We start from the raw sequence: 13,607 nt of genomic DNA, 5'->3' as shown, positions 1-13,607 counted from the left end.
CTCGCTAGAAATCACAAACATCCCCCCTTTTCAGTGGTCTCAATTGTAATTGCCCTTTCAGAAACACATTAGCTCAAGACGTGTTTGAGGAAGGAACTGAGGCGCATAGCCTTGTCCAAACAGCCTCTATACACATGTAGAGCTTCCGCACACAAACACACACATGTTTGCTCATACATATAGATTGGAGTGGCCACATGTAATCTTGGCTTGGTAGAAGGGGGGGGGGGGGGGGGGGTCCTACGTGTGTTGGTGATAGGATGATGGTGGGGAGAACGTATAGGTCATAGTGTTGTGGGTGTGCGGGGGTCAGGCCTTACAGCCTTACAGCTGGCATGCAACAGAACAATCTTCATCGTGAGAGTCTGCGTCAGCTGGACTTGTGTCTGTATAGTAGACTTTTAAATGACACACACACACATGCGCACGCGCGTCTGTCTGTTTGTCTCCTGGTGTGCCAGGGGTGTGTGTGTGTTATTGTGTGTGTGGGCCAGCCAATGGTATCTGTCTGGGGGTGTCTGTCTGTCTCTTTGTCTCCAGGGGTGTCCGTCTGTGTGTCTGTGTGCAGGTGTCTAAGGCCAGCAGCTGGGTCTGGCTGACTGACAGTGTTCGTCTGTAGAGTGACGCACTACATCTCAGCCGTAACAATGTTACACAAAGCTGATTCACTACCACTCAAATTCAGTGGTTTAGGGGCCACTGCTCACACACACAGGTGCGCACGGACTCACACATACTCACCCACGGACACACACACACACACGCACCCACGGACACATTAACACACACAGACACACACATGCACAGCTTAAAGAAATGGAATAAAGGCCCAGTGCAATCAAAAACGTGATTTGCCTGTGTTTTATATATATTCCCACACTATGAGGTTGGAATAATACTGTGAAATTGTGAAAATCATGATAATACCCTTTTAGTGTAAGAGCTGTTTTGAAATTGCAGCCTGTTTTTGTGGGATGGAGTTTTGGCCTGACTGTTGACATCATCAGGCGGTAAATTACTTAATAGACCAATAAGAAAGAGAGTTCCATACCTCTCTGCCAATAACAGCTAGATTTCAGTTTTTCCCTCCACATTCAGACCACTCCAAGACAGCTCTAGCAAAATTCTTGCTTGAAAAGTTTCTATTTGCTAAGAAGCTATTTTTATTTCATATTTTACCATTTTAATTGAAAACAATCACAATAAGGTACTTAATCATTACGCAGATATGTTTTGATATTGAGAGCCAGAGAGAGGCAAGGATAATGGGATTAGTATGGTGATGAGATGTCTGTATTTTCATACTCTTTTTCCAGGAAAGATGGATCCCCTGGTGTTGTCAAAGGCAGTGCTGCCCACTAGAAAAAAATACATTTTTTATATTGAATGATTTTCCTTTTGGAAGAATTGCATGGAAACTACCCTGCTAACAAAAATGTGTTGTTAGGACGTCCCCAGAACATGAAATGGTTGCCTAAATTGCTCAGGATGTTGTGTCATGGTCCCCGAGGACATTTTTAGGACGTTCATGTGACATTATTTCATGGTCCTCTGGTGGTTTTTGTCTAGTTCCTGGTTTGTCTCGGCAAAGTCCCTGAGGACATTTTTAGGATGTGGTGTCATGGTTCCCTGGACGTTTTTGCCTAGTAGGCCTACCCGGCTTGTTCCAGGGACGTCAACTGATCACACCCTAGTTCCATTACACACACCCCTTGTTAGTGTTGCCAAGCCCATTATGGCTCTGATTGGTGAAGCACTGATCCATCATGGCTCTTTGTGTTTTGGCAATGTTAAGGATAGCCCCTCACACACTGCTTTTAACATATGATCATTGAATTACCATAGTGAATTACTGTAATGTTTGTTTATGTGTCAATTAATGCCATAAGGGATGGGTTGCCAATTGGACACGAAAATATAATTTCATTCACACAGTGTATTCAACTTAATACATATTTGACATACATAATTGCACATGTTAATTCTTACAGTAATTATTATTCAATTTGACCTCACATCCTCTTGGGTTGCAGGGATTTGAACTCACATCCTTTTGGTTCACAGCATGCTGATCTTCCTTCTATGCCATCATGACTGATTTCACCTGTATTCCTACACTTTGTAAATCTCAGCTCTGTTAAACATACACTCAACAAACAAAAAAACGATTATACTTATCATAGTGATTCAGGAAGGATATTAAACCAGGATAATATGCCCCACCAACGTTAGACAACTGTACTGAAAATCCAAACTCAAATTGCTGAAATAAGTCAATGAAATCAATGATGAGAGACTAGTCAGATGAACTGATAGCAAAAGAGGACCATGTGCACGTTTACTTTAGTTAAGTGCGGAGATGTCTTCTATGTAATGAATGCACAGGGGACTGCTGAAATTCTACAGGCTTTGTGGCGCAGCAGAAAGATCAGGTTGTGAGTTCAAATCTCACATGGGGTCATACTGAGAAGTCAATACTAAGTGTAATTGTATTGTCATTGATTAAAGACTTGTACACTATTTTAGCTGAACAGTGTAACACTTACCTTAATTAAGTGATCATGCCCGAGAAGCTGGTGTTTGGAGGATACATTGTCATGGGTGTTGTTAGGCCCAAGATGAAGTCAAGGGCTGGCAAACCGTGTCAATATATCCTCCAAACACCGGCTTCAAGTGAATTATCACTTTTATACAACGGGTTACCAACACATTCAAATAATGATTGACAGATGTTCATTAAAAACATTATTTTGATGAATTTATTCATACTAATTCATCCTTCCACAAGATATAGTCCCGAAACAAATCTAGGGTTGCTACCCAAGCCGGCTGGTCGTTCGTTCTATTGGTTCGGTTGCTAGAGACACGACCCATACATTCAGTCTTTTTATTCTGTATCTATGGACACAACCCTGTTGTTCGTTCTAAATGTTCCATTGCCATACTGGTTGGCAACATTCTTATCTCTTGCTTGCTAGCTAGCCAACTACGTCAAACAGTGCAGACAGAATAACAACAGTAGATACATTTGTTTAAGCTGTTTTTTAGTGACATTTATTTGGATACATCCATAACAATGATCTAATGAGGCACAATTTCACCTGGCGTAGAAAATGTGCTCTCTCGTCAGGACACTGTTGTTCAGAGGAACTAGCCAGCAACACCGCTAACAAAATCACTTCAAACTGAAGCTGGAAAGACTGCGAAATAGCTGCACTTCGGTTCGTTTGACCTTTTTTCAATTGACATTTCTTCGTGTATATCCAGAAAAATGTATGATTTCAACTGGCTGAGAAACGCCTGCGTCCCGACCCCAGCACGTTCATTACTATGGGACAGTTGGAGATTGAATTTGAATATTGAAACAATGTTGCAAATGTCGGAGAGACAGACAGCAAGGTTTATACAAATCTCCACTTTTGAAAACTAAATGTGAGTGGAAATGAATGTCAATAGAAAACAGCTACTTTGCTGTTATTCTGGCAGCAGAGGTCATGACTGCGTTAGCCATAGCTAGCTGGCTAGCTAGCAAGCGAAGGACAAGAACTTCGCCAGCGACCATGGCAACGGAACAGAAAGAACGAAAGACTGGGTCACGTCCATAAATATCAAACGAATCTAACGAGCGACTGGGCTGCGTCTCTAGCAACCGAAAGATGACGAAGTATGTACTTGCTGATATAAATGAAAATATCAACAGAACAATTGTATTTCTACACGTAAATGTGTGCTTAAGGTATTGTTTTCTATGGCAACTGTGTATACGTGGAATAAACAGCTTTAAGCAAATGTAACAGCATCAACTTTGCTGTTATTCTGGCTGCAGAGGTCCTGACTGCGTAGCTGTAGCTCGTTGGCTAGCTAGCAGCAAGCAAGGGATAAGAACGTTGCCACTGAACGAACGACTGGGTCCCGTCTCTAGCAAGCAAAATATGAGAAAGTATGAATTTGCTTATAAAAATCTAAATATAAACAATACTGTTTTATTTGGCAACTGTAGTATACGAGCGATAAACGCCTCCGTTCTGTACATTACCTTGAAATGAACTCTGCAAAAGGGACTTGGCTCTGCCTCGTTCACCTGCGTCATCCATTATTTTCAAGGTAATGTACAGAATGTCTGCGTTTAGCGCTTACATAATGGTTTGGGACATCTGGGGCCATTATGTGACAAAAACCTCCAGGGGACCATGACACAACATACTGACCACTTCAGGTGACCATTTTGTGATGTTCCCGGGACATCCTAACGGTACATTTTTGTTTGCAGGGACGTTCCCTTGGGACCATTACACACCGTCCTAATGACTAGTAAAATGAAAGTTTGAGAACGTCCTGAAAAGTCCTGACATGGTCCTCCGTGACGTCCTGGTAACTAGGGAACGAGACAAAAGTTCCCCAGAGAATGTTCCCTTGGGACCATCATGCGACAAACCATTGACCAACATGAAACATCCCCTTGTGGTCAATGAATGTCCCATGGATAGCATCCTTATAGGCAGGTATTTGAAAGTGGTGGAAAGAGTTGGTAAAAACTTGGTAAAAATGTAAATTCCTAGAAAAGTAGAGGCCATGCCACCGTTCTTACTCTGAAGATCATGTTAATGCATTATAAGGAAAAATACGTAAATAAATGACATTAGTTTAGAATGACTGACTAGGATACAATTGCACAATATTGCTATGTCTCATCAATTTATTCATAATTGCATTAGCATGTCTGATTGTACGCTTCATAACTGAATTCATACCTCCAATATGATATGCGAGAATTTTCTTCTCATAATAACCCGTTAGTATTATGTTCAATTTTCTAACCGTAATGCATCAAACTCTGCTCCCTTCATCACTAATGACAATCTCATGTTCCTGCAGTAGGTTAGACTTAGAGTTGTCTTACCTCGAGGTACTGTGTTTACTGACGTCTCTAGTAAGTAATCATCAGTTTGTCGACTGAGGTAAGTAAGTGTCTGATTTCACCAGACGCTTGAATGGGTGTTTTTGCACCCAGAAGCTCATTGAAGGTTGTAGGAAAAAATACATTGAAATCATTGTTATTTAAGCAATTTATGTGACATGGTGGACATACCATCTTATGTCTAGCAAGGCATATTGATAACTCTTAAGTGTAGTAATATTGACTGATGAATGCCACTGTGAAGACCTCTTAACATTTTTGACACTCCAGAGTCAAAGGTAATTGTACTGTCCGTCAGCCTTTTGCCAGACATTGTCTGTGATGTTTTGTTTTCTCTTTCTCATCACACCAGCAGTGTTGTCCCATAATGGCACTTATGCCTTTTTCATCTTTTTATTTGTTGCCGGAATAAGCTGGAAGATTGATATTTAATAATTTTTGGAGCAGACAATTTTAGGGTGACATTTCAAAGCATGGGAATAGACAGCCACCTTTGGAATACATCTGATATTTTAGTGTGTGTGTGTGTGTGTGTGTGTGTGTGTGTGTGTTTGTGTGTCTGTGTGTCTGTGTGTGTGTGTGTGTGTCTGTGTGTGCGCGTGTATTGATCACCCACAGACAGAAGCCATAAAGAACTGACCACCAAACTCAAACTCATTCATGTAATCTGCCTCTCTCGCTTTTTAGAGAGAGCAACTTGATACTTGATGTGTTTGAGATCAAAGCAATTAGTACCTAATTGGATCTTAATTTGCAAGCCACTTGACACATAATAAGGAAAACAAGAAGGCGTGGATTGTTTATCTCTTTCTCTATCTCGCTTTCTCCTCCCGATCAAATGTGTCCCTTCTTCTCACAAACTTACCCTTACCCTCCATCTCTCATTGAGTTAAACTGTAAACAGTGGGATATTGAGATGGAGGTTAGGTTGGTTTTAGTCTCTTGGGGCCTTTATGACTAGCTCACACCACGAGGAGTTGTGACGGACGCGATCTGTGTGTGTGATGATAGGCAGAGGAGGATCAGTATGGATGAGAAAGTCACTGACGTCTCATGTGGAGCCACGTCAGACGCTTTGGCCGTCTTTTCGGAAGGGGCCCTTGTATACGGGGAGAGGGCATGAGCCATGAAGTTATTTCGATCCATTTGACGTCTCATGGGTTATGGCCGGGTGGGGGAGTTGAGTGAATCAACAACAACAGAAAGGGGAGAGAATGGTCATAGTCAATCAAGAGGAAGTGTCAAATAGGGGAGAGGGCCAGAGAGCAAACGGGAGGAAAGGAGAGGAAAGCCTCTGGGCCCTTAGAGATACTTCTGTACAACTGGTGTTTTTTGATTCAGTGTCATACACTGACTGACGAACACTCATATGGATTTTTTCCTGGAATAAAATCTGGCCTCTGGCTTATTGAAAATAGACCTAATCATTCCCATTGCTAACATATGTATTCAGGTTGTGTGTTGACTGTATTTTAAATGCTTAGCCCGTGGTGATGATTTCACACATCTCTGCTCATATTCCGACATACATATGCATTGTAAATGCGGTTCTTTGTACAAATACAGCCCTCTTCACCTGTGATAAAATATATGACTTGTATATTCCTAGTCCACCCTTGATTCACACTTGCCTGAGTAAGTTATAGAATGCGTCTCTTGATTGGTCCGATAATTACTCACTCATAGTCTCAGCCAGTAATCGATGGAAGACATTGATTCGGCCAGGACGGCAAACAGTCCGTGAGTTTTATAATCCCGTGGAAAACTGCGTTTGATTTCTGATTCACCCGACTCCCGCATCTTCTCCTCTCCAAATCACCTGCAAATAATTTGCAGTGCCATTAATTATCGTGAACCTAGAAAAGGGAACAATGAATATCCAATTATTAACACTTTGTTTACAGGATGTGGATTCTAATCAAGTCTAATTATAGATAATTGAAGATATGTTGTTATAACCCGTAGCAGCTAGATTACTGTGAATAATGAAATTAACTTGATTATTTATGTTAATAAAAGATGGATATAAAACACAGGTAGCCCTGTAGAAAGTGTAGCTCATATGGAAAGTGTAGCTTATATGGAAAGTGTAGCTCATATGGAAAGTGTAGCTCATATGGAAAGTGTAGCTCATATGGAAAGTGTAGCTCATATGGAAAGTGCAGCTCATATGGAAAGTGTAGCTCATATGGAAAGTGTAGCTCATATGGAAAGTGCAGCTCATATGGAAAGTGTAGCCTATTTATCTTAATCATATCACAATCAACTTTTAACAGTTGAATGAAGACACATAATTAAAAAAAATATATATTACTTTTTTTCTGGTGTTATTAAAACATGCAACTTATGCTTGTTAAATGTGCACATATTTGCAAACTGCGCAAATACATATTTCTGGACACCGAATGTAGTCAGCCTAAATATTTTTGTTACATTTTTGTTAAGACACTCCAGGACCTGACATGTCCAGAGCAGATAGTGAATAAATACTTTTTTCATCTTTCCATCTGTAAAATACTAAAGATATCTATTGAAAATGCAGTTTTAGCATTTTTTTTTTCACGTAAAATGTTACCTAGAAAAAAAATGGATAACATATCAATAAGTCTCTCTGGGCCAGTCTGGGAAATATATCAAAAGGATAAACACAGACAATTTGGTGAATACAGATGCTTCTGAAACTGATTATTTTTGTTGGCCTGTGGGAAGAGTCTGACTTTCAGGAAATGGCATTTAAAGACAAGTGTGCCACTGAATTAAGACTACCAAAAGCCTACAGTATTTAGACCCAATTACCATTTCTTCAAAGTGACTAAATGTACTCCAGTTTTGTAACATTCTCTATGAAATGGGCTTAGCAATTATGTGTAATTCAATATAGTTAGCCTTGAAATTATTTATGCATGTCCATTTTAAGGGGTTCAAATTCATAAAAAGGTTGAGGGCAGTAGTATGATAAACTTAAGAAAATAAACATTTTCATCAAGCTTTTTTACATTTTTAAGTTTACTTTTTGAAAATACTAATATTAATGGACCAAAATGGCAACAAATCTCAAAATTGATATGTAGATGCAGAAAATTGAATTTCAGCCTGTAACGATTGGCTTTAAGGGCATTACTGGACCAATAGGAACTTGTGCGCCACCTGGTGGTTATTGGATTAGGCTACTCCAACATACTTTTTTTTCACTTTCTGACCAATAGGGAGTTTTGTCCCTTGTAAATAATAATAATAGGCAACATTAATAGGTATTTAGCCCACTGATGTCGAATCAGTGTAATCCTTATATTTCGAGGCCCGGCCCTATATGTTGTTGCTGTTTTAATCAAGATATCCATTGGAAATTGTGAAAGAATGAGGAAAGGCCTAATGATTATCAATATTTAGCCTGTTTGTAGCTTAATACCATATAGCTTTTTTTGGACATCGTCTGTCCAAATTGTTTGACATCATTCCATTGGTTTGTCAATAGGACAGGTGTGATCCAAATTGCCCTTGTGTCCTTATAGCATAAGTCAGATATTAAAATTGCGTAAACCCACATAGTTCGACTAGGGTGATGCATTAGTAATATGTTAATCATCAGGTGACGTCGGTATTATGCCCACATCCCCCTTCTCACCATCACAGCCACCCCTCTCACCCGGTGGACGAGGCGACGATGGGTATATAAACCCCCTTGTGTTGGAGTGAAACAAAAGACCAGCGATTTGCTGCAAAGACACCAGTTGAAAAGGGAACATTGCCGAATCCAAGCAATAGAATCCACACTGCTGGACACAGACACCCGTTGTCTTAACTACTTGTAAAGCTCACGTCAAGTCTTCTGAAAGTAAGAACAACTTTTAGTCTTGTGAATTTTAAATGTTTGCTGGTTTTACTTGTATATTACTTTTAAAGCTTTCATGATGCGGACGCTCACATTTCTTTGCATATTTGGACATTTAAAAAATGAGTAGCTATTTGTGCAGTTCGTCATTGAAAAAAACGGGAATGGTCCGATCACCTATGCAGAGATCTGCATGTTGCAACCTACAGCGAGAATCGTTTTCCCAACTGGAGTTGGGTGGAAAATGTTAGAAAATACCAGAAAAGGCTTTTCAGAACCACGGACAGCTACGGCGCGAAAGTTGCGCAAATGAAATGTGGATAAAGTCGTGATTTCTATAACAGTTGCAAATATTTGACAATTGCATAATAAATCATGGTCATGTTGAATAGCCCACTCTTTTACCAATAACTAGTGAATTATAGCGAATACATGTTTCAAAGGGGAAATTGAATATAATTGGTCAACTTTACCAATTATTTCTGCTGTTATACTTGTTGCTTGTTCCCTTTCAAACTCATTCCTATTACTTATTAGGATGCCTGCTCATCTTTGAAATTGGTGTAATATTGATTGGTGGGCTATTTAGCCTAGATTATTTATCTCCGTTGAGGCTTTTTAACATTTAACAATCACGTGCTCCCTAACCCCCTTCTCCTGACCACAGATGGCCATTATACTGAAACCCTGGACCGTCTTGGTCGCCTTGGTGTTGTGCGTGCTGGTGTGTCTCGGGACTTTCGTGGACGCCTACCCACCTAAACCGGAGAACCCTGGAGAAGACGCGCCTCCTGAAGAGCTGGCCAAATACTATACCGCGCTCAGACACTACATCAATCTGATCACGAGACAGAGGTAAGCAGACCGTGCTCGCACTCTACGTAGCAGCTTTTCTATTTAAATTAGTCCTAAGTCCTAACATCAGAGGACATTTTGTCTATTAAGTTATAATAAACCACATACCTCGATTTATATGGCAAATTGAACTGTTTTTCATTTTAATTCCGATCTAGGTTAGTCTACTGTGACAGTGACCGCTGAGTTTTCTGCTCTTATTTTTGCCACAAGCTCTTAATGCTCCATATACCATTATATATATATTTTCAACATTTTATTGCAGGGCACTCTCAAAAAGCTTTAGGCTTATTATAAACCACAGACTTCGTTTTTTTTTTTATGGCAAATGGAGTTGTTTTTCATTTTTATTCCAATCTAGGTTAGTCTACTGTGACAGTGACCGCTGAGTTTTCTGCTCTTATTTTTTTGCCACACGCTCCTAATGCTCCGTATACCATGATATATATTTTCTACATTTTATTACAGGGCATTAGGCTCAAAAAAGCTTTAGGCTCTCCATATAAATAATGCCATAGCAATCAAACCTGTGAAGACAGACCCACGTGAACTCTCCAAATCAAATGATGGATCCCTATGTGCCTGCAGGTTCCCTAATAACATATTCTATACTGATATGGTGATGTCTGGGTTGAATAGGTGGTCTATGTCTTATGCTGAAATGGCACTGAATCAGGCACACCTGATATTATTCATGATATTCAAATAGGCCATTGATCTTTAAGAAAATATATCCAACCCTATTACATTCAACTTAGAGGGCAAAATGTTTACTCTTTTACAATCCATTATCATAGAGCATCCACATTTAAGTTGTCATAATATAGCAATGGCTTGGATGACAACCAAAAAATATACTGGAATGGTGTAGGTCAGAACTATATAGTCCAAGAGGAATGACATTTGGTGGAGTTTGTTCTTCTTGTCTGTCATAATAAATCCTTGGACTACATTTAACATTTTAGTAATTTAGCAGACACTCTATTCAGAGTGACTTCCAGGTGCAATTCGGGTGAAGTGCCTTGCTCAAAGAGCACATAGGCAGATTTGTCACCTTGTCGACTTGGGGATTTAAACCAGTGACCTTTCGGATACTGGCCCAGAGCTCTTATCCGTTAGGCTACCTGCCACCAAATATGAATGATCATTCGGGAATGCTATTTGAACAGCAGAGAAGATTTGACTGCAGCAAGAGCACGGATTTTCCTGGAATCCAAAATATATAACAGTAATATTGTCTTCTGCATCCTCACAAAGCGGTTTCTAAGTGGAGAGATGAGAGCATGGTCTGACAACGATGGTTCCCTTTTACTTCTTGTAACAACCGCCTGTCTATGGAGAAGGTGAGATTGCCTCAGAAGGCGTGGTTGATCATGCTTCCCTCCACTTCACTGGCATCACTTTGGAGTGCCCGTGTGGGGTTGAATTGGAGTGTGAAATTGCACAGCTGCTATGAAAGTGCGACAGGTAGCCTAGTGGTTAGAGCGTTAGGCCAATAACTAGAAAGGTTGCTAGATCAAATCCCTGAGCCAACAAGGAACAAATCTGTCGTTCTGAACAAGGCAGTTAACCCACTGTTCCTAAGCTGTCATTGTAAGTAAGAAGTTGTTCTTTAACTGACTTGCCTAGTTAAATAAAACAAAACATTTATGAATTCCAGGTTAGGTGGCATGATGGGAAAGTTAACATTTTCCACTCAAAACGTTTTCCCCACAGAGGAAGGAATTCTAGCCCAATATTCAACTTCCAATTTAAATTTCAAAGAGAAATTGATCGTTTGTACATACATTTATCTGTGCAAGGAATGCTTATACACCAACAGACAAACACACCGGAAAGAAAAACAATTAGATAGTGTCTCAGTCTATTACCTACCTTACTACAGAGGACTACATTATCGTGCCATTAAAAACCCTCAGTATCTTTGGTAGTTGAACAAGAAAGGCCTCGAACAGCATCTTTTCAGAGGAAAGGAGCTCTGACTCTAATTGGCCTTGTCAGGTGGCTCCAGTGTCTGTGGGAGTTTGTGGGATGACATGCTCAAGTTTCACACATGTACACATAATTACATCACCCATCTCCCATGACACACACCTCAGACAGCTACCTGGACACCTTTAGACACATTCAGACAGCAAAATGTTCTACCTGTCATTGAGAAGCGGGATCCTCCTGCAGAATGCTGAGAGTGGAGTGGAGGTTTGACAGTCTTTGCTCTCTCTCTCTCTCTCTCTCTCTCTCCCTCTCTTCCTTCCATTTTTTTTCTAGGTACGGTAAGAGGTCCACCCAGGAAGGAGTGATGTCAGAGTTGCTGTTTGGCAACAATGCAGAGAGAGACCAGAGATCAAGGTCAGTCCATCAAAGATATCAAACATTTCCAATACAATTTCAACGGCAGGTGCAAAGACTGATATCTCTTTGTTTCTGGGGTTATTTCGATAGTGTCGTGTCAAAGAATTGTCACTTTATCGGCTACATACACCTACTGTACAGGAAAAGACTGGCATGCACAACCTTTAGTAGGTCTGCCTTTGGGTAGCCCAGGATTAAACCAAATGTTAATTCCCCCAGGACTCATTGTTCCCTTCTCTCTCTCTCTCTCTCTCTCTCTCTCTCTCTCTCTCTCTCTCTCTCGCTCTCTCTCTCTCGCTCTCTCTCCAGATATGACGACTCCTACATGTGGTGATTCCTCGTCCTCGTTGGGCATTCTCCCCAGGTGTCCACCAATAGCTGGAGAGGCCGACCAGTGTTCCCACAACCACCTCCCCCTCTGACCCCTGACCACAACCAATGACCATCACAGACCTTTTAAGACAACGTAAAAAATCTACCTGAAATACCGAACCCTCCTTCCCCCGCTTTCCCTCTCTCTCGGACTTCTCTCTCTCTCTCACACACGAAGTCTCTGACTCATTTCTTCACATGAAGACAGTTGTACATAATGAATTATTGAATTAAGATATAGAATACAATATATATAATGATTGATGAAATCATGTGTAACCATCACTGCTGTGTGTCTTAATAACAGAGAATTATCTTTTATGGTTGGTACTGTATAAATGCATTGTGTGTGATTAAAGTTTTAATGGATGGCTATGACAAAATAGATGATTGCGTCTCATTCATTCTTACAGTCAACATTATTGTGGTGTTTTAAAACGATCTCTCGGATGTAAAATCATTTGTTGATGAGCAGAAGACATTCAATCTAGTTGAAAATGTAAGTGAGGAGCTTTCCAAACCATGTTACTGTAAAGCTTTTGGGTGTCTTCTACTAGGCGGCCTGAAAATCAGACATCGGTTGTGTCTGGTGCAAGTACTAGACATCAGGCTGTGTACATTCTGCCTAACGCTGATGTCTCATCTCGATCAATATGCAGATGATATACCTCTTAACTGTAATACTTATCTTCGTCCAGTAGATGTCACTCATGTAAGGCAGGTACCTGACATGAACATGAGTGCAGGGTGAATACAATGTGAACACTGATTGAATGAGTAAATCATGTTTTTCTGAAATACATATATTATAATGGAGTACATATTGTATAATCCGACGACATATTACAAACTTGTATACACGATATAAGTACAATAATTTACTTAGCAATTATTTACTTAGCATGTTTGCAATAGTGTGTTGCATGAGTTGAAGAGCATATGGATGTATAGCATTTTCGAGAGATCTCGACGATTCAGTTCCATTAAAGCCACAATCCGTAAGATTTCTATTTGCTCATTTGCCATTTCAACGGACGGAATAGCCATGCTTTCTGAAGAATGTGACTCATAGATGCCCTGTCCTACCTTATCATAACCAAAGCAAAAGGGACACATTACGCCATTGTGTATGATACTTCAATAATACTCTGCACAATTTAGAGATTGGCTTTAACCCAAACAAACGTGGGTTAAAATATGAATATTCACTGGAAGCGTAAGGATTACACACAGCTCATGTGATGAAAATCATGTAAATTCATGACATGTAATGGTAGT

The 13,607-nt window shown here is 40.2% G+C and overlaps 1 protein-coding gene across 2 annotated transcripts; it reads left to right on the top strand.

The window, feature by feature from the left end:
• The first annotated feature begins 8,598 nt into the window (after nucleotides 1–8,598).
• Nucleotides 8,599–12,712, top strand: LOC110538067 (peptide YY). Of its 2 annotated transcripts, XM_021624638.2 has the most exons (5): nucleotides 8,599–8,753; nucleotides 9,418–9,605; nucleotides 11,874–11,954; nucleotides 12,267–12,312; nucleotides 12,369–12,712. In XM_021624638.2, the coding sequence occupies exons 2-4, from the start codon at nucleotides 9,418–9,420 to the stop codon at nucleotides 12,289–12,291; spliced, it is 294 nt and encodes a 97-aa protein (XP_021480313.1). In that variant the 5' UTR covers nucleotides 8,599–8,753; the 3' UTR covers nucleotides 12,292–12,312; nucleotides 12,369–12,712. The 2 variants fall into 2 exon arrangements, with proteins under 2 accessions (XP_021480313.1, XP_021480312.1); XM_021624637.2 differs by having other exon boundaries at nucleotides 8,600–8,753; nucleotides 12,267–12,712.
• Nucleotides 12,713–13,607: the final 895 nt, after the last annotated feature.

The sequence above is a fragment of the Oncorhynchus mykiss genome, chromosome 12 (genome assembly GCF_013265735.2).
Source record: "Oncorhynchus mykiss isolate Arlee chromosome 12, USDA_OmykA_1.1, whole genome shotgun sequence".
Taxonomy (NCBI): Eukaryota; Metazoa; Chordata; class Actinopteri; order Salmoniformes; family Salmonidae; genus Oncorhynchus; species Oncorhynchus mykiss.
Note: the sequence above shows the minus strand (reverse complement) of the source record. Positions and strands in the feature narration are given on the sequence as shown.